Genomic DNA, 24,432 nt, shown 5'->3' with positions numbered 1-24,432 from the left:
AATATTCTATATCAAGGACCCATCACTCATGAGGCCACGTCATGTTGTATTAGAAGGCAAGCGAAGTATTGTCGGAATGGAGAATATCATCGACGAAGATGACTACGATCTGCCCGATGAGCCACCGCTACCCACAATTGATATCGAGACGGAAAACGAGGCAACTGCTGAAGAGAATGACCAAGCGTTGTATGTACGGTCCGATCATGCGGAAGGGATAGTAGTTAGGGTTTGAATTAATTTCTAACTTCATTCTACGGATTTGTATGGCAACCATTTGATTTAAATCAGCAAAAAACTTGGAACATATTTTGTGCGGTCTAATATTTAATTTCTTTTTTTTGCCCTTTATATTCTTTTTTGAACATATTAAGTAATAGGCCTATTTTATAGTGAAACTTAAATTTAAGAAAGAAATTGTAATTTATAATTAATACTGTATAAAGTTACATTTATATAACACGCTTATCTCTAGTTATTATAAAAAAAATTGAATGATGTTTTTCCCGTAATTTTTTTAAGAAAAAAAATTGTTCCAATAGTCAAATGTGCCGAATTTAATGATAGAACCGGCACCTATTTGTGTTAGAACCGGTACCATCTCCTTTACTTAAATATCCCTCACTCTCTCTCTCATCCCTTCTCCCTTATCCCTTCTCTCGGCGCGGCGCCCTCCAGGTCGTCGTCGGCTGCGGTGCGGCGGCGAGGAGGAGGCGAGCGGCGAGGAGGGCTCGACGGCGCGCGGCGGTGCGGCGGCTCGACGCAGCGGTGAGGACGGCTCGACAGCGTGCGGCGGCGAGGAGGAGGTGAGCGGCGGCTGCGTTAAGCCCATCCTCCTCCTCCTTCCAAGCCTCCTCGACCTCCGCCTCCACGCCCTCCTTCCTCGGTGAGGAGGATTCTTGCTGCTGTTGTTGGAGGGGATGCAAGGAAAGGGAGGGGAGGAAGACAAGAATTTTGATTCTGATTTCGATTGCAGCGGCGCGGTGCGACGGCGAGGTGAAGAGGGGCAGCGGCAAGGCGAAGGTGGAGGCGGCAACGACGGCCCGACGCAGAGGTACACCCCTCTCCCCCTATCCATCCTCTTCTTCTTCCCTCCTCCATACTGCCATCAATTGAATTCCTATTCCTATTATAATTTTGTAATGTGTATTCCTATTATAATTTTGTAATGCATTTGGAATTGGTGGTAATTGAAATATGCAAGACGAGACAAGACAATCAATCCTATTTTTGGTGGCATTTTGATTCTTGACGACCCTATTTTTTGTGTTAAGAAAAAACCATTTTCATTTTGATTGCAGCGGGTGCGGCGGTGAGGTGAAGAGGGGCAGTGGTGCACGGCGGTAAGGCGGAGGTGGAGGCGGCAACGACGGCCCGACGCAGAGGTACACCCCTCTCCCCCCATCCATCCTCTTCTTCTTCTTCCCTCCTCCGCTTAGCAAAATTTGCTCATGTGTGTGATCTGAGACATGAATATGCTAGATACTACCTCTGTCGATTATGGGTCTGAGACATGAATATGCTAAGTACTACCTCTGTCGATTATGGGGGTGCACCTGGATATTATCTAGATACAATACTTCCACTGTCGATTATGCTAAATACTAATACCTGGATACAATACTACATCTGTCGATTATGCTAAATATTAATATTTTAGGACAGTCGTTTCTCACTGTGCATGGCCTAGCATGGTTTCCCAGGGTGATTTTTGATGCAGTTGCCTATTTACTGAATCGACACGCTATTGTAATGTAGTAATAGGCAGTGTCTAATCTGTTACTATATTTTGGGATGGAGATGGAGAGTACACTTATTTTCCTATTGTTTCAAATTTAAACTTTTGCCTAGTTGATCAGAATTGTCTAAATTTTAATCATAAACTCACTAAAGTTAAGGCCACTTTGTTCTGTAACAATGCTGGCCTGCAATTTTTTGTCAGGACACTAGGAGAGCATCCGTCTTACATATTACCAGTATTTTGTATGATCTCATACAGTTGATCAGATCTATGGTATTATGATAAGAGTACAGTTTTTCGTGTGAGCCAATACTTATATGAGCATGCTCCCTGGATTGCTAATAGCTCTTTTTTATGCTGCTGCTGATTTAAAATGTTGCTTACTTAGGTTGCTTACTTGCTTACTTAGGTTATATTACTAGTATTAATATGTTCATGCCCTTAGGTTCTGTTTCCATGATCCATCATCCTCATTTCTTGTTTGGTAAAGGAAAAGTATATCTTGGAATGCACATCTGAACATTTACCCAATCTTTCCAAACTCCCCATGTGAATATAACTTGCTGCTCGATGATGAAATTCATATGGTGGGAGATTATGTGTGGCAGTATTTCATTTATTTGTGTGATTTGTGAATTGTGCCGGATTAGGGTATAAAACTGGCACCTATCTCCTACTATTTAATTACCCGGCCAACCACTTACCCACTTCACCCTCTATCTCTCTTATCCACACGCTCTCTCCCTTATTCTCTTTTGTTCACTATTTTTGAATTGCCCTTTATTCTCGTCTCTGTTTATACTGCCACACATAATCGATGACGACCTAGTACACCATGGCATGGAGGCCGTGCAATTGGCAGCCTGCAATATTTTGGCGAGGAGGCCATTAAGTTGGCAACCCGCCATCTGAGAGCAAATATATTCCTGTTTTGTGCTTGTAGCAGTTCCGAGAGCACAAAATATCTTACACCTTTAGACCATGTTATTTTTCAACATTAGTAATGTTAGTATGCTCGATGATGACTAGATGGAACACAAAGAATTCGCTAGCTCCGGATCTGAGGGTGAACATAATGCCAGCCCTAGCGCGTTCTTAAACTTAAATCAAGAGCATTCCGAAGGCGGCGAGGTAATTTCGACGTATATTTCACGCAATAGTGCATTAGCAAATTCTAACTCTAATGGACCATTCGAACTAATCGAATTTGCAATTTCCAAGGAGGTTGGCACTTCCACTGGCGGTTCGGGCCAGGATTCAACCGTCTCATATGGGAGGAAGCCTAGGGGTCCTAGCTCGATGCCGGATGGTCACTACGTTGTGACAGTGCTCACTGAAACTGGGTGGCCACACGAACCATCGACGGCAGTAACTCCCTATGGTAGGGCGTGTGGATGTATCGTCAAGGATTTCATTCCCATCAAGTATAGACATTGGAAAACAAATGATGTAACACAACTCGACTGGACGGTGCCACATAACCTGAAGGAAGAATGTTGGCGAAAGTTGAAGCTGACATTCACCTTTCCAAAAGGCCAAGAAGAGCTAGCAAAGAAGGGAGCCTTATCGAAGATGAGCACATTATTCAGAAAGTGGAGGACTGACTTGAACGCGAAGTTGGTCCAACGCAACCGGACCCTAGATTTTGAGAAACCCAGGTATCAGAAGTTGACAGATTACTGGGATGAGTTTGTGAACTGGAAAACATCTCAAGAGGCAAGAGAAGTGAGCACCCTAAACAAGGCCAACTCCGCGTTGAACAAGCTTCCTCACCGACTTGGGCCGAGCAGATATGCTAAGAATATCCCCAAATGGGAAGAGAAGGAGGAACAACTGTGCCAAGCAGGTATAGTTGTTGAGATAGATGGATGGGGGACCCGGACAAAGCACTACGCGTACGCCAGGAAGGCTCAACTATCGGATTCAGGGGAGTTGGTTGCACTGGGACCTCGACAGCAAGAGCTGAAAGAAAAGATCACCGAGGCTGTTTCCTTGGCGAGGCAGGGTAAATATGTGCCAGTAAGAGAAAAAGATGAGTTCACATTGGCACTGGGGATGAAAGAGCACCCTGGACGCACGAGAGGCGTTGGTTCCGTTCCATGAAAGGAAGGGTTCCCAAATGATGCACACATGTATCGGGCCCATCCAAGAAGACCCATGAGAGAAGAGGAGGCCAAACGTATGAGATTAGAGGTGGCCCGTCAGGTAAAGGAACAACTTGCAGTGTTGTTTCCCAATGGGTTACCAGGGCAACAGGGGCAAGCTGGTGACCAAGTGGTTAACCCAGGTGCCAAACGGAGCAGTTGCGCGTCCGCGGATAACCCCCCTCCAGAACAGGACACATCACGTTATGTTGTGGACGACATAACAACACATATGCCGTGCGTGCTCCATGTCCCTCTTCAAAGGAACATTACTTAGGAGATTGCACGTGGTGTGGCACATCCAATATGTGCAGGGCAAACAATACATGGTGTTCCATTGCCTGCAGGCCACTCAAGGGTTGAAGTGGAAGACGTGCCAAGCCAATACAGAGGTTATGTGCTACAGTTTCCTCCGGAGGAAGGGGTTGACACTCTGGGCACTGCTCTTCACAACCTGATCATATGGCCCAAACGCTACATCGTTATCACTTTGAACGATGGGGCAGGGGATCCAGGTGACCGTGCTTCCAGCCCTTCAAACGGACGAGGTGCAAATCTAGCTCCTTCTCCGCCTCGACAGAGGACCTTCAGTCCACCTCGTGAAAACACACCTAATGAACCAAATCGTTCGGAGAAGTCCACAAGTCCACCCCCACTCAGAAAAAAGACCCGAACACCAAGTGCATCACAGATGTCTGTTCCATCAAGCAAATAGTGACTCACACATTCCAATTCATACTTAGTGTCAAAGCCGACAACATCGCTGCCTAAGAAGACAATCAACGCCAGCATCACTTCACTTTTTGGTCCTAAGAAGCTCGAGGAACCAAAGATTCCAATTCCTCCGAATGTCATCAAGTATTTCATCAAGTGCGCACCACCGAAGTCACCTAAGAAGCCTATATCGGACTTCTGGAGAATTCTTGGCAAAAAAGATATGCAAGCTCAGTAGGGAGTTGTACCTTGAAGAGAAAGCGTCCAAGGAAGTTGATTTCTGCAAGTCAGCTGGTTTGAAAAGCATGGACAATCTAGATGAACTTGAAGAGGCCCCGATTGTACTGCGATTCCAACTTGGTCAACCGATGGTGCTTGACACGGAAATTGAATCCTTAGGAACTCAAGCGCATTGGCTGCATGAATGGTATTTGGAGGAGGCCAAAAAAGGGGGTCGGGATGTTCGGTGCCTACTACACTGACGAGGATTTTCACCACCCTAGTAATACATGCTTTGTAGAATTTAAGGAACTCTTCCAGTTGTACCAAAGAAGGGAATTCGATATCTGCCTCCTGCAATTGTGGTCATTTTGAGTCCTTTGATATCTTGTCGTTCTTAATCCATAGCATTCTACGTACTCAGTAATTCTCAACTGTGTTCTCCTTTTGCGGGCATTGCTCTTATCAGGTTAGATCCATGAACCATAAGATAGCTTTTCTAGACCCAGCTGTTGTAAACTTTGACAAGCAATGCACATCCGAAGCTGAAATTGACCGCTATCTCTTTGATGCCCTCGCCAAACTTAATGGATGTGACCACATTTTATTGCCTTACCTTTCTCAGTAAGTCACTATCATCGATTTCCAGTTATGTTTGCCCCTCGACCCATATCAAGTTATTGATAAATTGTCACTATGTGTAGCCATCATTGGATCCTCCTCGTAATCAACATCGACGATAGTTCAATTTGCATATATGATAGCCTGAGGAGAGGGATAGACAAGTACCAAACTATTTTCAGTGCACTAAATAGGGCATATAAGAAGTACTGTAGGTCCGGAAGATCGTATGGGAGATGCAAGATTGATGCAACTGAATTTCGGATCTTCGAACATAAATATATCCTTCGTCAACCAGAGGCCATCGACCTCTGCGGATTCTATGTCATGCGGTACATGCTATATTTTGTAGAGGATGGATACAATCACCACAATGCTGAGGTATGACATTCTTCAGGTACCTAAGTCATAACATTGAGCAATTCTATTTAAGTACTAAGTAAATTTCTACGTGCTTCCATCCTCGCGTTGTAGAAATTGGGTCTCGGTACAAGTGAAATTCTACCACACGTCTTCAAAGCTCTCACTGACGAGTTTTGCGGGTTCATCCGTCATCATGTCGTAGACCCAAATGACGAATACAACATCAACAAGGCCCCACAACGAGTGCAATCTTCTGCCCCTCCCCCTCGGGACCAAGCCGCGAAAAAATTAGCTCCTAGGAAAAAAAAAACCTACTAGCTAGATTTATGTGAAAAAAATGTATTTAATTAGTGTTTATGCATGAACTATGGAAGTGTACTTTATGTGTAATGCATTTAAATATTTGCTATTATTATGGATTCTATTCTATGTTTTCTATTACATGCTCGATGACTTGAGGATGAGAAACTCTTAAAATCATAGGCTCACCCCATGTTGGAGGTAAAATACAATCGCATTTATATTTTTGCACTTATGAATTCTTAAATATTGCAGACTTAGGAATTTTTCATATTAATGTTCACAATCTAGACATAGGAATTTTTCGACCTAAAAATTTAGACTTACAATCTTTTGACTTAGGAATTTTAAACTAGGCATATTTTGAGTTAGGATATATATGCAAATGTTTAGGATTTATATGCAAATGTTTAGGATATATATTTTGAGTTTGGAATTACGAATTTTGACTTAGGCTTGTAGGTTTTTATATGTTGTGATGAATGGCTTGTAGGTTTTTATTTGTTGTGATGAATGTGAATGTGAATGTGAATGTGAATTGTGAAATGTGAATGTGAAATGTGATGTGGATGTGGAATGTGGAATGTAGAATGTGGATGTGAATGTGAAATATGAATGCGAATGTGCTATATGGATGTGGGGCTGTAGGGATGAATTTGGGTTTTGTTGATGTAAAAACACGAGGCCTGGGAGATCTGCTTAACTCCAGTGCAGGTCCAAAACTTGCCTTTGGGTGTGTGAGCGTGCCAATTAATTTGATCCTTCAATCAACAAGAAACAAAGACAAAGAAACCGCGATTAAATCCATAAACGATAGCCGATCGGCTAAATGCCGATGACATATCATTTATCTTTGAGCCGATGTCATATATGCATCGATCGGCTGTAGATATTAACAATACACAATCCTTGTGATTGGGATAGATCGGTCGCTATGCCGAGATAGTATAAATCACTTAGATCGAAATATATATTAATAATGAGACTATATATGTACATAGCATAGCCGATCAGATAGATCTAGCATGTATCGGCTAATACTCCGATACCACTCTATATTAAGATATTAATGCAAGTAGAATATATCAAACAGAAAGCCTAATACTTTTAACGCAACAAGATCGTAACATAAAGGGCATATTTAACATATCAGTAAAGCATATAAGATGAATATAGTTAAGTTAGGTAAGATCGGCTGAAACTCCGATACTACCCTAATCGGCAACTAAAGACAGGCTAGAGATTTGAGATTCTAATCACGACTCATAAGATCAAACTCAACTGATGCAGCTATAAGTATGAAAAGAAGGACAACATCTAGATAATCAAGCTGTTGGATGTGTCATAGAGTGATGGATATCTTATATAATCTAAGTCAATATCGATATTTAACCTAATCGGCTGCCTTCTACTGACAGATGTTAGCCGATTGTAGGTTAGATAGCGATATTGCCAGAGATTATGTAAGATATATGATAACTCGATGAATTACATAAACAAGGTTAGAGTGTCATGAAGATGGAAGCACTAATCTCGAAAACGCAAGCCGCCATAACAAGTTTTACCTCTTCTTGAAGATCGTAACCGTTGCAGCTCAACCCGAAAGCAAGAACTCGTCGAAACAAAACAAAAATAAAAAGGGTGGCGATGTGCCGAGATTGTATTGAACATGTGTTGTGTCATATTGTCGGACTCGGCTCAATCGTCTAACCCCGTCCGACTCGAACTCTGCCGATCTTGGTCGTAGCCGATTCGGACCTTAGCCGATCCTTACTCTGTTTCTGGGACAATCTCTATCTTAAACTCCGTCTCGATTCCTCCTTCACATCCGATCCTTGGATTACCAAAATTGGTCGTTAACACATGCCCCCCAAGTCCGGAATATTGGATAATGTTTCGGATTTGTGATACGTCGACTCCGAGAGAATATCGTGCTTGCCATTTTCCGACTGTTATTCAGCGCTTTAAATACTATCCGTTATCCCCGAGAAATCTCACACCGTTTCCTCCGTTTTCACTGCCGAAGCAAACTCCGTCCTCTCTCTCTCCGGCGACCCCCTCGATGCACAAAGCGATTTCCAGGCGATCTCCTCTCCGTCCAAATTTCCGCTTGCAGCGATGTCGACCTCCGCCAGCCCGTCTGCCGCGCCATCAGCCGAATATGCTGAGGTATGTGCCCATCTCATCTTGTTTTCTTCTCCTCTATCCCTTTTGGATTTGTAGCATCTTTCCAATCTGGTCACAATCCCAAGTCTATCGCACGAGAGACATTATTTCTTTGGTCCGATCGGCGATGTCGACCTACTGATTTCATCATTGGCGAAACCAATAGAATCCCTTTCAGATTAGCCAACCCTAATCTAGGTCATTGGAAGAACACCTTCAAGTCTTGGCCATCTCTGGAAAAAAACTTCCCCTTTGAAAAGCTGGACCACATGGTACAAGCGTGTATCGGCTAACAAGCAAACTCACTGGGACGAGATTGGAATCGGCCAAGCACTCGCCCTCACCATAGCAAATTCGGCTAAGGATGAACCCTTAATGGCTGCCGCCACCTACTTCTGGTCCAATACGATCAACGCTTTTCTGTTCAACCAAGGGCCGATGACCCCAACTCTGATTGATATCACCATGATCATTGGTCTAGATGTGACCTCATCGGCTAACCCTATGAGTCTGAACACCAAGAATCAATACGACTTTAGGACCAAGAGCATAGGTGGTTGGTCTGGTTATGTGGCGGCATATATGGGCCAAGGATCTGTTACTCCTCGAGAACATGTGGCCTTTTTGCTCATGTGGCTAGAAAAGTTCCTTTTCTGTGGATCCAGTTGTGGTCGTACAACCAACTGCCAGTTTACAGCCGAGGCTCTGGAATCAAAAAGAGAATTTCCTCTAGGCAAGATCCTCCTCGGCTACTTATACCAAATGCTGAACAATGCATCGGCCAAGATAGTCGTCGGCTCAGTGGTTGGAGCAGGTGGACCATGGTGGCTGCTACAGTCTTGGCTCAACCTGATGGTCATGAAAGTTGTCAATCGGCCATCTGTGACAGAAGCCGAATTCCCAAGACTGGAGCCGATTGTAGAAGATGATAAAGAAGACCGCACCCATTGCAGATGCATGTCATATGGAGAATATGCATCCACACCAGCCGATGCAGGAGCAAAATTAACAGCCGAATTGCTCAAGGATTGGTTCTGCAGCTTCTATGAAGGTTTTCAGAAAGATGCTCGAGTTTGGTTTCCTTATGAAGACTCAGTGCATTTGGATCGCCCATTGGACTTTAGATTCAAAGACATCAATCATGAGAGATACCAAAAGTCCAGAGAAGTCTTCTCAGCTGCAATCAGCCCATGCATTCTTTCTGTCGGCATTCATCAAGGGAGAAACATTCAAGTCTCCTATGAATTCTATCACCCAAAGAATTCGGTCAGGCAATTTGGAATGGGCCAACTCCCCATCGGCTTGTTCTTTGCTGACAAAATTCAATGCCGCGGAGAAATTTCATCAACCCTGATGATGGATCGGCTACTCAACATCCAAGGTCCTCCCTTGGGCAGCATTGAGAATATAGAACTAGCAAGATTCAGGAGCAGAAATTTTGATAGATGGTGGGGAGAATGGAAGCAGCATCTATTCCATCAGTTGGCCTCTATGTATATGATAGATCTATTCCCTGATGTTGTCCCTCAGGTACATCCTTACTTTGCTTATTTGATTTGCATAACTTGTTAACCAACTTGAATCTTAAACCAACTTTTCCCTTTATCCTACAGACTACATAATCTTCCCCTCCACACCAAAGCAACAGTGGCAGAGATATAGAGTATACCCCAGGCTTATTGCCCAATGGTGGTGGACTAACCCCTCCAGTTATCGGCTATCATGCCCCTAAGACCGTAAGTCTGCTCCAAGGGCAGATGAGAGAACCAACCGATGCTAGCAGGAAAAGGAAAACCAAAGTGCCAGCAATTGATCCATCGGTTCTGGCTCTCAAGAAGAAGGCCAAAAAACAGAAACCCAAGCCAACCGATGATCTGCCTGCCCTAGATCCATCCATTGAACAAGCTTTGGATGAAGAGGAAATCGGAGAAGATGTTGATCAAGCCGCAGCCGAAGTAAGTGATATAGATAAAACACCATCGGCTTCACCCAAGCAAACCCCTTCAACTCCTTCTGCCCCAGCTCATTTCTCGAGGGTAAGTACCATTCCCTGATTCCCTTTTATAACCATTTTATCTTCAGCTGATTACTTATTAATCTTGTCTTTGCAGAAAAAGAGAATTGCTGTTAAGAAGAAATCGGCAGCACCAACTCTCAAACCGGCTCTACCAATAAGATGTTCTTAATTCTTTCACCAGTTGATGTCATCCGTTCTTATCTAATACTTGTCTCTTTTCAGCCTCCTCCTCCTTCTCCCCCTGTACAGCAATCATCCAGTGACCAAACTCCATCGGCTACAGGGAGTCACCGCGTTGAGGAAGAAGAACAACCAGCCGCTCCTGCTATCCCAGTAAGTTTCCCTTTGATACAAGAACTTAGATCGGCTATGTCTATTTAGCTCCTAACTCTCTTGAAATTGTTCTTACGGGTCTTAGCCGATCTATTCTCTTTTGACATCAAGAACTCCTTTGATGAGACAGAAGAGGATACCACAAGCAAAGCCTTAGCCCCCTTATCCGATGATGTGAAGAAAACTCTTGAAGATATCTCTCATCGGCTAGAGGCATCTTCTCTAGGCAGCTTGGTGGTCGACTGTGGATCAATTAGGACCCGGCTACACGAAGTTCAAGCTCTAATTCCTAAAGAACTAGCCAATGTCCTCACTCCAGCTACTTATCTTGAACAGCATCAATTTAAGCTGGAGAAAGCCAAGCAGAGACTAGCCGAACACCGAGAACGCAAAGAGATTGAAGCTACCATCCAAGCCAATCGGCAACTCGTGCATGAAGAAAAGTCCAAACTTGATCAACTATCTGAAGGCCCGATCAAGTCTAATATTGATTGGCTTGAAGCTCGGAAGATTGAGCTCTTGGCACAACTCCAAGAATGTAATGCCGAACTGGATCTGGAACACAAGAAGCTAGTCGATCTCCCACAGTCTGTCGAAGAACAAAAGGCAAGGCTGAAATCGGCTATCAAGAATGTCGCTGATATGACCAAGTCCCTAAAAGTCATCTCTGAAACCGATGCTCAAGATGCCCAAGCCATTGAAGAAGTAGAACAAATTAGGCAAATAGCTATATCGGCTATCCAGCGCTACTTGTCTCAGTGATATCTTGTGTAATAGATCTTAGGAAATTTTGTAATCGGTTAAGAAACTCTAGCTCTTTATCTAACTCATCTTGATAACCTTTATGCCGATTCAATATAACTCCATATTTTTTGCTCAAAAATTTGCAATTTTTCATATATGTGCCCCCCTAATTTTACAATGTCAAAAGCATTGATAAAATTATAATTTGTACTAAGGGCGATATAACAATATCAGCCATTGTACATCGACAAACCATAACCGATTACAATATGAAAACAACTAAGGGCGATATAACATCGGCCATCTCAAGGCGATGTGAATACATCGGCTATCATGTATCGGCAACACCAGCCGATCATGCATTAACCCAAACACTTGAGTAATATTTCTTCAAATATTTTCCATTTAGCGCTCGTCCATAAACATCTCCATCGAGTCCTTGCAACTTGTAAGATCCCCTAGATACAACCTTATAGATTTGGAACGGTCCTTCCCAATTCGGTGACCACTTGCCAAATTTACTATCCCGAGTCCCAATCGGCAAAATCAACTTCTATACAAGTTCACCTTCCGAAAAAGTCTTGGGCACCCCTTTCTTGTTGTAATGTCGAGCAACTCGTTCCTTATCCTTGGTAACCTTTGCAAGGGCTCGCAATCTAGATTAAACCAAGTCTTCCCTTTCATCGGCCATGAGATTATAATATTCATCGGCTGTCAAATCATTTTGCAACTCCGTTCTTCTTGAGCCGATTCTAACTTCCCATGGTAAAATAGCCTCATGTCCATAAACAAGCTTATGAGGAGGGACTTGGATCAATCCACGACAAGCCATCCTATAACACCACAACGCTTCGGCCAATCGAGTATGCCACTGCCGAGGATAATCAAAAATCTTTCTCTTAATCAATTTGATCAAACTCTTGTTAGATGCCTCGGCTTGCCCATTAGCTTGTGCATAATATGGTGAAGAATTCAACAATTTGATACCCATGCTTTCGGCAAACTGAACAAACTCATCGGATACGAAGATTGAACCTTGATCGGTTGTAATGGCTTGGGGAATACCAAATCGATAAATTATATGCTCTTGAACAAATTGTATAGCATCCCCAGAATCAACCTTCTTCAAAGGAATCGCTTCTACCCACTTGGTAAAATAATCAGTTGTCACCAATATAAACTTATGCCCTTTGCTTGATGGCGGATTAATCATACCGATCATATCAGTTCCCCAACCTCTAAATGGCCATGATTTAATAATAGGATTCATAGCCGATGCCGGTGCCCTTTGAATCGCTCCAAATTTTTGTCAATCTTGACATCCCTTGTAATATTTGAAACAATACTCCAGCATTGTTGTCACGCCCAGAAATTCCCGAAAAGAATTCCAAGCAGAATGTGCATTAAAATCCCCGTCCAGGACCGGCCGGGGTACAGAAACGACAAAGTTGACATACAGATCCACGTCTTACAAACATTATAAAAGTCTTACATAAATGCAGTGGAAAATTAAAAGATAAATGGGGCTAAGCCTTGACTTGCACCGCAGCGGGATCCCCACTCCACAAGCATCCTCGACGGCACGGACGAAGCCTACTCCTCGGAGAAGCCACCATCTGACGTATACTCAAACTCTGGGGTTTGGGAAAAAAAGAGCAAGACTGAGTACTACCCACTGTACTCATCACGTCGTACCGGAATAGGGGTATGATGCAGGGAAGTATCGAGGGATAGCTATAGTGGTTCATTTGCATAAAGCGAGCATTTATAAACAGTAGTTGGAAACAGTAAAACATTTGTAATAATTAATCAATATTAAACATCCACTGTCCAACGCTACACCACATTGCAACAGGCCCAACCATCCACCTATACTATTCAATTCCATTAGACTAGACTAGGGTGAAACTAATCACGGTGAATCTGGTTGACCGCCCATAACCGCGGGCACGGCTATTCGAATAGTTTTACTCTGATCAGAGGTGTACAACTGTACCCACAAGACACAGCCCCACGACATGTTTCCGTGCGCCGACATGCCACCACGACATACCGGAAAGAGGCCGTGACGCATAACCCGCTCTAACCAAGCACACCACACCTCAGGTTTCACCCCCACTCCTCGCAAGGCAGCGGGCAGTCCCCTCTCGTGCCTAGGTGAATCCGGAAGCCGCATAGGCCGTCGCAGGGCCCATCCAAACTCCATCACGCCCACCCTAGCCTGGATGCATCAGCTAGAGGAAAGCTATACTACAAGCCCAGCCTTTGCCCACGCTGGCTTGTGGTAAGTACGAGGAATTCTTCCAGGGTTTCCCGCGAACCGGTCCTTAATTGCCATGGGTGCGACTAGCAAAACCATGCACCCACAGCCCACCATTTAACATATTTTAATGAAGCGACACCAGGACGGTGGCTCTAATCCAACATCAACACTAGAACCTGAAGTCTATACATTAAATATAATTTTCCCCATTCTGTGCTAGTTGAACTAAGCATGGCTAAGCAACCCCTAGTCCAATATGTAGTCATGTTATATCCCAGGCTAACAAAGGAACATGGTAAAAAATAACATGGCTATAACAGTAGGTAAACATCCCATGGTAATATTATAAAACAATGCAGCATTTGAAGGAAAACAATGGAGCATTTGCAATATAGGATCAACATGATCAAGTGACAAGCATGACTTGCCTTGCTCTGCTGCTGGAGGAACCTCGGAGACTATTTCAAACTACACCGGAGCATCGGGAGAGCCGGAATCTAAGCGACATACAAAGCAAACAATACAAACAGGCTATAAGACTACTGAAACAGAGAACAAAACCATTTTTAATGGATTCTATGCATTTTTCTTGATTTACTGAGACTTGAATGGGCTTAAACGTTGCTCAGATGAATTAGATATGAATTTTAGAAGATTCACTGTGTTTTTACTATAACAGAAAAATCCTTAATTGATTTATTGCGCAATAAATAAATCCCGAGAGAGAGAGGGGCGGCGCCGATATGCGGGTTCCACATGGCAGTGACTCGGGGAGGGCGGTCCACGGTGGACTGGGTCCACGGACCGGGGAGGAGCGGTGCGCCACGTGGTGCACTCGTGGCGCCGACGCGGCGCACACGCGGCAGCCACGCGGGCAGCCGAACCGACGGCCCCGATCCACTCGGGGTGGATCGGATGGCGGAGGGGGCAGTACGCGGCCGGCGCGCACGGGCGGCTCAAGCCGGCCCGGTGGCCATGGCGCACGGCGGCGCGGCTTGACGCAGCGGCGGTGCAAGGTGGCGACCGGCGGCAACCGGCCAGCGGGGGAGAGCGGCGGCGTCGCGGCGACGCGGATGGCGACAGCGGCGGCTCAGCGGTTGGGCGGCGGCGCGGCGGCTAAGCGGCGCGGGAGAGAGGGAGAAAGGGGAGGAGGGGCCTCACCGACGACGATCGACGACGGCGAGCGACGGAGGACGATGGCGACGGCGTGACGAGCTCCGGAACCACCTAACGAACAAGAGGAGAGCGGTTAGAGGGAGAGAGGAAAATCGAGAGGGCGAGGGCGCCGGCCGAGGACGGCGGCCATGGCGGTGCTCACCGGCACACGGCGTGGAGTGAATTCCGGCGGCGGATTCCGATGGATGAGGGGTGGACGGGACAGCCCGCACGACGGCGAACGCGATGGCGTCGACGGCGCGGCTCGGCACGGCGTCTAGCGGCGGCTAGCGGCGACCGGAGCGGCGGCGACAGCGATGGAGAGGAGGGCGACGGCGCTAGGGCGTTAGAGAGCACGGGAGGACTCGGCGAGCTGGGGAAAAAGAGAGAGGGGTGGCGATGGTGCTTAAATAGAGGAGGGGGGTCCGGACGTGGCCGGGAGAGGCGGGAATCACCAGCCAATGTGGGGGAGTGGGGGAGGAGAGAGAGGCGGGATTCGAAAATCTAATCCCGGCCGTCTCGAGCAGGGGCGCGGGCGGGAGAGAGAGGGAGTGGGTGCGGGAGACGCGGGCGCACGCGCGGGCGTGGCCGACGTGCCCCGGAAGACGCGGGAGCGAGGCGTGGCGGCGGTTGCGGGGCGCGGCGGCGCCGGCTGGAGGAGGGATACGGGCCCGATAGGTGGGCCCCACCTGTCGGCGACCCCGGGAGATAGGAGGGAGGCGGCCGGCTCAGCTGGGCCTCGGCCTTTGGCCGGCCCAGCGGGAAGGGGAGGGAGGAGAGAATGGGCTGGCGGCCCTTTCGAAAGAGAAAAGGGAAAAAGAAAAGAAAGAAAAAAAAGAAAAAGAAGGAAATGAATTTTCCTGGGATTAAATATTGCTTGTGCTCAATTTTAATTGGTTAAAATTATTTCCAGAGCTCTGAAAATTCCACTAAAAATCTTCTTAGCGTATTTCGACATGTAGAACTCAAGAAAAATTTCACATGCCAAATCCGGTTATTATTTGCATTAATTTATTAGGGTTTACTCTTGCTTTACACCTGTATTTTCTTGAGACCATTTATAACTTCAATTTAGGCTTGGGAAAGAACTTCAGGGTGTGACAAACCTAGCCCCCTTAAACGGAATCTCGACCCCGAGATTCGGAAGAGCTGGTGAAGAGGTGCGGATGGGTGGCCTTTTAACTCATTTTCCCTTTCCCAGGTTGCTTATTCTTCCGAGTGGTGGCTCCACTGAACCCTGCATAACCTGGTGACCTTGTTTCTTGTCCTCCTTTCACTGGTCTCAAGGATACGAACTGGCTTCTCCACATAGGTCAGATCTTCTTGGATGTCAATGTGCTCCGAATCGGCTTGTTCTTCAGGTACCCTCAAGCACTTCTTTAACTAGGATACATGGAACACGTCATGGATGCCGATCATGTTGGATGGAAGTTCTAGCTGATAGGCGACTTCTCCTCTTCGTTCCAAGATTTTGTATGGTCCCACGAAGCGTGGTGCCAACTTGCCCTTCGTCTGGAAACGGTGCACTCCCCGGAGCGGAGTAACACGGAGATACACGTAATCCCCTGCTTCAAAAGTGAGCTCCCTTCGGCGGTTGTCCGCGTAGCTCTTCTGTCGAGACTGGGCAATTCTTAGCCTCTCTCTGACGGTTCTGACTTTCTCTTCTGCTTCCGTTAACACTTCTGTTCGGAACAGTTGACGTTCACCTGTTTGATCCCTTCTCATGCTGACCCACCAAAACTTTTCTTTGAGGTCTTGTTACATTTTGGTGCTGCCTGGATGAATGGAGTATTGAGTCTGATGAGCCTCGGTGAGTATCAGATCCTTTAGTTCCTTGTCATCAGGTACGCACAATCTTTCTCCCAACCAGATTGTGCCATGTTCATCTTCGTGGAAATCCCGGGCTTTTCCGACCCTCATATTCTTTTTCAGCGCCGCTATTTCAGGATCATTTACTTGAGCTGGTCTGACTTGATCCACGAGCGTAGGTCGCGCCTCTAGGGCAGCCACGTACCCGTATTCTACAAGCCCCAAGTTGAGGTGTTCAAGCTCCTGCTGCAATTCCTTACACATGCCTTCAGTGCATAAGGTATTGCAATAGCTCTTCCTGCTTAATGCATCTGGCACCACATTGGCTTTGCCCGGATGATAGTGAATGCTCATGTCGTAATCCTTGATTAACTCCAACCATCTTCGCTGTCGAAGATTTACATCAGGTTGGGTGAAGATATATTTTAGACTCTTATGGTCCGTATATACTTCGCAGCGGTTGCCAATCAGATAATGCCTCCAGATTTTTAAAGCATAAACCACCGCTGCCAACTCCAAGTCATGTGTCGGATAGTTCCCTTCATGCGGACGCAACTGCCGCGAGGCATAAGCGACCACTCTGCCCTCTTGCATTAGAACACATCCTAGCCCGTGATGGGACGCGTCGCAATAGACTTGGAAGTCTTTCGTCTGGTCAGGCAAAATCAGAACTGGGGCGGATACTAATTTCTTATTGAACTCCTCAAAACTCTTGTCACACTCAGCTGTCCATTTAAATTTCTCATCTTTCTTAAGCAACTGAGTCATGGGTCTGGCGATCCTGGAGAAATTTTCAATGAACCAACGGTAATAACCCGCAAGTCCAAGAAAACTCCGAATCTGTGACACGGTCTTAGGTGGGGTCCACTTGGTAACTGACTCCACATTCGACGGATCGACTACCACGCCCTAAGCTGTAATGACGTGACCCAAGAATTTGACCTCCGATAGCCAAAAGTCGCATTTACTGAACTTGGCATATAACTGGTGCTCCTCCAACTTCTCGAGTACCAGACGGAGATGTCACTCATGTTCTTCTTCCGATTTGGAATAGATAAGAATGTCATCGATGAATACCACCACAAACTTATCCAGAAATTCCATGAACACTTTGTTCATCAAGTTCATGAAGAATGCGGGTGCATTGGTAAGTCCAAAATACATAACCGTGCACTCATACAACCCATACCGAGTGGTGAAGGCTGTCATGGGAATATCCTCTTCCCGAATTCTCAACTGGTGATGGCCTGATCGCAGGTCTATTTTAGAAAACACTTTAGCTCCTTTCAGCTGATCAAACAAATCATCAATTCGCGGCAAAGGATATTTGTTCTTGATTGTGACCTCATTGAGTGCGCGATAATCAACGCACATTCTCTTCGTCTTGTCCTTCTTATCCACAAAAATGACCGGAGCACCCCAAGGTGAAGTACTTGGTCGAATATACCCTTTCTGCAACTGCTCATCAACCTGCTTCTTGACCTCTGCTAGCTCATTGGCTACCATTCTGTACGGTCTCTTGTAAATTGGGGCAGTTCCCGGTGCCAAATCAATCCGGAATTCAATCTCTCTCTTAGGTGGCATGGTAGTGAGGTCGTCGGGGAACACTTCTGGGTACTCGCAGACTATGGGGATATCCTCCAATTTCCGCGAACTCTTCTCCTCGGTGGTCACAGGGTTTTCCACCACAATCTGATTTAAGGAGATTCTCTGTTTCGGTGAGACTGGTGACTTGTACACCATGGTTTCTCCCTTCTCATTGGTCAAGGTGACTGTGCGATTCGCACAATCAATGACTCCCTTGAACTTGGTCAGCCAATCCATCCCAAGAATGACATCTAGGTCTTTGGATTCGAGAAGGATGAGGTTGGCTAGAAATTGTGATCGGTGTATTTCTATTAGCACTGAAGGGCTATAACTGACCGAGGTTGAACTATTTCCCGGGGTATGAACCCTCATTGGTGTACTAAGCTCTTCTTTTCTTAACCCATGCATCCCCACAAATTTCTTTGAAATGAAAGAATGCGTTGCACCAGAATCAAAAAGTACTGTAGCAGGGACTGAGTTGACAGGAAACGTACTCAGTACGACCTCTGGTGCTGCTTGCGCCTCCTCTTCGGACGCGTGGTTGGCACGAGCTTGGGCAAACCTTGGCCCGGCACGCCTTGGCTTCGGGCACTTGTCGGCAAAGTGGCCATGCTCGCCACAGTTGAAACAGGACCTTGGCTTTGCTCTAGTCTCCTTCTTGGCTTGGGCTAATGAAGCTGACTGTGCCGGTGCCATTGGTGGGCGCAGAGCTGCACTGCAATTGGGCTGACCTCCCTGGTGGTTCTAGCTGCCACTAGCGCCCTGGTGGAAGCTGCTCGAGTTGAAAGGGCGATGCTGGCGGACGATCATGGTGGTAGGTCCACCCTGCTGTCCAGGAGTGAAGCGCGGTCACTGGTGACTTCCTTGGTTGGACCGGAACTGCGCTGCCTTTCTCTTCCTGTCCATTTTGTTGCGCTGATCCTCCTGACGAATTGCCTTGTCAACCAGCTTCTCAAAGTCGGCGTAGTCTCCAGAGATCATCTGGTTGGTCAGCTCGTCATCTAGGCCTGCTAGGAACTTCTCCTGCTTCTCTGCGTCAGTGCGGACATCCTCCGGTGCATATCGCGCTAGGCGATTGAACTCATGGAGGTACTCAGTCACCGTCCGGTTGCCCTGGTGGAGTGCCCGGAATTCTCTCTTCTTCTGTGCCACGACCCCGGAATTCAGATATGCTGCCTCCTGACAGGCGTGATCTACTGTGCCTCCAGATGCCTCAACCACCATGTTAGCGAGGCAGGTGCCCACATAGCCATGAACCTCCAGACGAACACGGTGAGGAAGCTTGCCACTGAGCGGCAGAACAGTCGAGTACTCCGGCGCGTTGGGGTAGCCCACCACCAGGGTCATGCGAGCCAACTCTGCCACAAAATCGTCAATGCCTTCTCCGCGATGGTTGGGTGGGTGGTCGGCCATCTAGAGAAGACAAAGGGGTAGGATCAATGCATGCTCAAATCCAATTTAAATGAAGCAGTAAAGGACTCAAATTAAATAAGCGAATAAGAGCGGAATTTTATGCATAGATCATTTTTTTGCTTGAGAGCGAATAAATAAGACAGACTTACATAGCGATAAAATAATGAGAAATTAGATACTTACTAATAATAACAATAAGAGCATAAAGACCTTGCAACCCATATTCCTGAGTTAGGACCTAATGCATTCCTCCCATCAAATCCCGACTGACTGTCAAATAAATCTCAAATAATTTTACTAAAACCCTAGACTGACTTGATTTGACAAATCTCACTTAAATGAGCGACCAAGATTTTTCCCTTGAACCACAAGAACAGATCCCAATTTTCCCGGAACAAATCCAATTGCAAAGAACATATGCAATGAAAAGGATTCAGAGGGCTCTTAGGTTTTTTCCATTTAGCTTGTCCTACGGTCAAGGTCGGCTCTGATACCAACTTGTCACGCCTAAAATTCCCGAATAGAATTCCAAACAGAATGTGCATTAAAATCCCCGTCCAGGACCGGCCGGGATACACAAACGATAAAGTTGACATACAGATCCACGTCTTACAAACATTATAAAAGTCTTACATAAATGTAGTGGAAAATTAAAAGATAAATGGATCGGACGGTGGAGGGGGCGGTACGCGGCTGGCGCAGCGGCGGCGCTAGGCAGCGACCGGCGGCGACCGGCCGGCGGCGGAGAGCAGCGGCGTCGTGGCGATGCGGATGGCGACAGCGGCGGCTAAGCGGTTGGGCGGTGGCGTGGCAGCTAGGCGGCGCGGGAGAGAGGGAGAAAGGGGAGGAGGGGCCTCACCGACGACGATCGACGACGGCGAGCGACGGAGGGCGATGGCGACGGCGAGACGAGCTCCGGAACCACCTAACGAACAAGAGGAGAGGGGTTAGAGGGAGAGAGGAAAATCCAAGAGGGCGAGAGCGCCGGCCGAGGACGGCGGCCATGGCGGTGCTCACCGGCGCACGGCGAGGAGTGAATTCCGTCGGTGGATTCCGACGGAGGAGGGGTGGACGGGACGGCCCGCACGACGGCGAACGTGACGGCGTCGACGGCGTGGCTCGGCATGGCATCTAGCGGCGGCTAGCGGCGACCGGAGCGGCGGCGGAGAGGAGGGCGACGGCGCTAGGGCGTTAGAAAGCACGGGAGGACTCGGCGAGATGGGGGAAAAGAGATAGGGGTGGCGATGGTGCTTAAATAGAGGAGGGGTCCAGACGTGGCCGGGAGAGGCGGGAATCGCCGGCCAACGTGGGGGAGTGGGGGAGGAGAGAGAGGCGGGATTCGAAAATCGAATCCCGGCCGTCTCGAGCGCGGGCGCGGGCGGGAGAGAGGGAGAAAGGGGGGGAGGGGCCTCACCGACGACGATCGACGACGGCGAGCGACGGAGGACGATGGCGACGGCGTGACGAGCTCCGGAACCACCTAACGAACAAGAGGAGAGGGGTTAGAGGGAGAGAGGAAAATGCGAGAGGGCGAGGGCGCCGGCCGAGGACAGCGGCCATGGCGGTGCTCACCGGCGCACGGCGTGGAGTGAATTCCGGCGGCGGATTCCGATGGATGAGGGGTGGACGGGACAGCCCGCACGACGGCGAACGCGATGGCGTCTACGGCGCGGCTCGGCACGGCGTCTAGCGGCGGCTAGCGGCGACCGGAGCGGCGGCGACAGCGACGGAGAGGAGGGCGACGGCGCTAGTGCGTTAGAGAGCACGGCAGGACTCGACGAGCTGGGGAAAAAGAGAGAGGGGTGGCGATGGTGCTTAAATAGAGGAGGAGGGGTCCGGACGTGGCCGGGAGAGGCGGGAATCACCTGCCGACGTGGGGGAGTGGGGGAGGAGAGAGAGGCGGGATTCGAAAATCGAATCCCGGCCGTCTCGAGCGCGGGCGCGGGCGGGAGAGAGAGGGAGTGGGTGCGGGAGATGCGGGCGCACGCGCGGGCGTGGCCGACGTGCCCCGGAAGACGCGGGAGCGAGGCGTGGCGGCGGTTGCGGGGCGCGGCGGCGCCGGCTGGAGGAGGGAGACGGGCCCGATAGGTGGGCCCCACCTGTCGGCGACCCCGGGAGAGAGGAGGGAGGCGGCCGGCTCAGCTGGGCCTTGGCCTTCGGCCGGCCCAGCGGGAAGGGGAGGGAGGAGAGAATGGGCTGGCGGCCCATTTGAAAGAGAAAAGGGAAAAAGAAAAGAAAGGAAAAAAGAAAAAGAAGGAAATGAATTTTCCTGGGATTAAATATTGCTTGTGGTCAATTTTAATTGGTTAAAATTATTTCCAGAGCTCTGAAAATTCCACTAAAAATCTTCTTAGCGTATTTCGACATGTAGAACTCAAGAAAAATTCCACATGCCAAATCCGGTTATTATTTGTATTAATTTATTAGGGTTTACTCTTGCTTTACACCGGTATTTCCTTGAGACCATTTATCTATCTATCTATACCTATACTAATCGGGCACTTTTTTTGGAGCTCTCACGTTAACCAGAAAGATCTGAGCGTCAATTAGATAAGTCGTTTAATCTACACCGTAGATCCTACAATACTTTAACATCGTGGGCCAATCAATCTTAAACTCAGTGGGCTCCTTGCAAATCCTATCTATCCAGTTATCGATGGAAGGACAGAACCCATCTAGTTTATCTCCAAGTTCCATCGTGAGAAATCAGATTGGAAATTAAGAAGCGATAAAGAAACGGCGAACGCGATCGAGAAGAACGTGAGCGAGGGCGACGAGATATGCATAGGCTGCAGTCGACCTTGATCCCAGACTGTGGTCCCGATCAGCGACAATTTGCCTCAATCATGAGAAGTTAAAAGTTTCCAGTGAATCAGTGATCGCTCCAGAGGTATCGTTCATCCCTGTTAAGTCTCTGGTTTGACGTACTGTTTTTACTCCATAAAGATTGAATAAATTTTAACCTGAAACGAAATTTAACCAAATGAATTTTGGGGGATAAAAGTTTGCTACAAAATAAAAAATTACTTGCACATCCGTCACTGCATCTGCTATAGATCTATTGCTGCATCTACAATATACATATATACGTATTCCTTTGAATTTGCATGGTTTGCGTGTTCAATTTGCAATACATATTTAGCAGTCTATTTAATTAGGACGCACTCAATTTATGGTTTTGATTGGAATGATCAACTATTTGCTGATCATCTTTTACATATTGAATGTGTTTTTTTATTCCATTAAACTTGCAAGTTCTAAGTTGTCAATTCTGATTTTGACAAGTTGTTTAATGACAGTAGAAGCAGATAAAAATATATTGATCTATAATTCTCTGAATGCAATCAACTATATTTAATTTTCCATATGCGCGGTATATCCCGTATGCAATGCATATGTACATGTAGTTTGCAGCTTACTGTTCAGTGTTCATGTTCATTCGTTTGGGTTAGTCCTTATATCAATTTTTCCTAACAAGTATTTCAGTTAATATATAGAGCTTCATTTACAAGTATAATTTAGCAGCCTAATTTGGAGATACATTTTCTTTTATGAAAACCGAAGGGTAACTACAATATATTGCATACACTTGCATTGTAGTTAATTACACGCTAAATTTCAAAACATAAACTATAATTACATTATAAGTTTCAATATTTACCTTTTGTTTTTTAGTACACAGTTTATAAGAATTAGGAGTAAACATGTACAGAAGGCAAAAATAAATTTTGTTCATCTGTTACCGCAAGAACACCATTCATGATGCAATCGCTCGGTGACATACTCAGCTCGCTCTGCTTACAAATTCAGGTTTTAGAACAGCACAGTTTAGGAAAATGCTTAATTCCATCAGTCCTAATCCCATTCACAGCCTTAACAACGATTAGTCAAAGATTGGACTTTTGCTTTTGAGTTTTTTTACCGTCCATCCAAACTTTTAATTTGGTACCTCCCGGTACATGTAATCTGAACCATCCATATAGGTAGATCCAACGGCTATCGATCCTCGGTACCGCAAGGTACAGAAATCCCATCCACATGCGTTGAAGAAGCGGAAGGGCAAAATTGGGATTTCGCATGGTCCGTATTGCCTGCCCATTTTTTTATATATAATAATTAACAACCTATTAATTAAATATCTAGTAAATGATAGAGGGAAATTTGAATTGTAGGATGGACGCTAAGCGCTATAGCGTCCAGGAATGGACGCTCCTCGTAACAATGTCCAGACCTGACGCTGTATTGAACGACGTCCAGCATCCTGTCAGCCTCGTTTAACATTCGATCGTTATCATTTGAAGAAAATCAAAAAGGGGAAAATAAATCGAAAATAAATCGAGAAGAGAATCCGTCTCGTCTCGACCCTCTCGGCGGCGGCGCGGCGCCTCCCGTCCGTTGCCGCTGCCCTCCTCCTCCAATCCAGTGGCGGAACCTGCTCTCATCGCCTCCGCCGTCTGCTTCCACCCTAGATAGCTGCTGCGCGTCGCCGCAGGCGACGCACCGCTGTCATTTGCCTCCTTGCGCCGGAGGCCGCCGCCACCAGTGACCGCTCGGCAGCGACGTCCTCTATGCGGACCCTAGTCAGGTTTTTTGTGTGGTCGATTGTTTCAGCAATAAGATTGTTTCATCCTGATAGATTTACTATTGTTGTTTGTGGTGCCATGGTTCCGTTGAGATCTGAAAAGGCATAAAATCCTTTCCAAGTGCACCTTAATCTCACTTATTGAAGTTAATCCTGACATCCTGTTCATAGTACTCTTTGCCAAGATGCAGGTGACATCATGCATTTTTCCTGCCTTCTGATATTCGTTTGTTGATGGACTGATCTCCAATATGCTGGTCA

The 24,432-nt window shown here is 46.8% G+C and overlaps 1 protein-coding gene across 7 annotated transcripts; it reads left to right on the top strand.

Moving 5' to 3' along the window:
• Positions 1-659: 659 nt before the first annotated feature.
• On the top strand, positions 660-11,875 carry LOC127773837 (uncharacterized). Of its 7 annotated transcripts, XR_008017642.1 has the most exons (8): positions 660-886; positions 977-1,054; positions 1,302-1,385; positions 5,655-5,820; positions 5,914-9,798; positions 9,882-10,304; positions 10,380-10,618; positions 10,749-11,875. XR_008017642.1 is itself a non-coding variant. In XM_052300027.1 (5 exons), the coding sequence occupies exons 4-5, from the start codon at positions 2,771-2,773 to the stop codon at positions 3,842-3,844; spliced, it is 984 nt and encodes a 327-aa protein (XP_052155987.1). In that variant the 5' UTR covers positions 660-886; positions 977-1,054; positions 1,302-1,385; the 3' UTR covers positions 3,845-5,646. The 7 variants fall into 7 exon arrangements, 2 of the variants coding, with proteins under 2 accessions (XP_052155987.1, XP_052155986.1); XR_008017640.1 differs by having other exon boundaries at positions 660-806; positions 5,914-10,304; XR_008017639.1 differs by having other exon boundaries at positions 5,914-10,304.
• The last annotated feature ends 12,557 nt before the right edge of the window (positions 11,876-24,432 follow it).

The sequence above is a fragment of the Oryza glaberrima genome, chromosome 5, assembly GCF_000147395.1.
Source record: "Oryza glaberrima chromosome 5, OglaRS2, whole genome shotgun sequence".
Classification (NCBI taxonomy): Eukaryota; Viridiplantae; Streptophyta; class Magnoliopsida; order Poales; family Poaceae; genus Oryza; species Oryza glaberrima.
This window is presented reverse-complemented; position numbering and strand designations above follow the sequence as displayed.

What these genes read in the sequence shown, in the direction of transcription:
- LOC127773837 (XM_052300026.1), top strand. Translation starts at nt 2,771, where the DNA reads ATGGAACACAAAGAATTCGCTAGCTCCGGATCTGAGGGTGAACATAAT.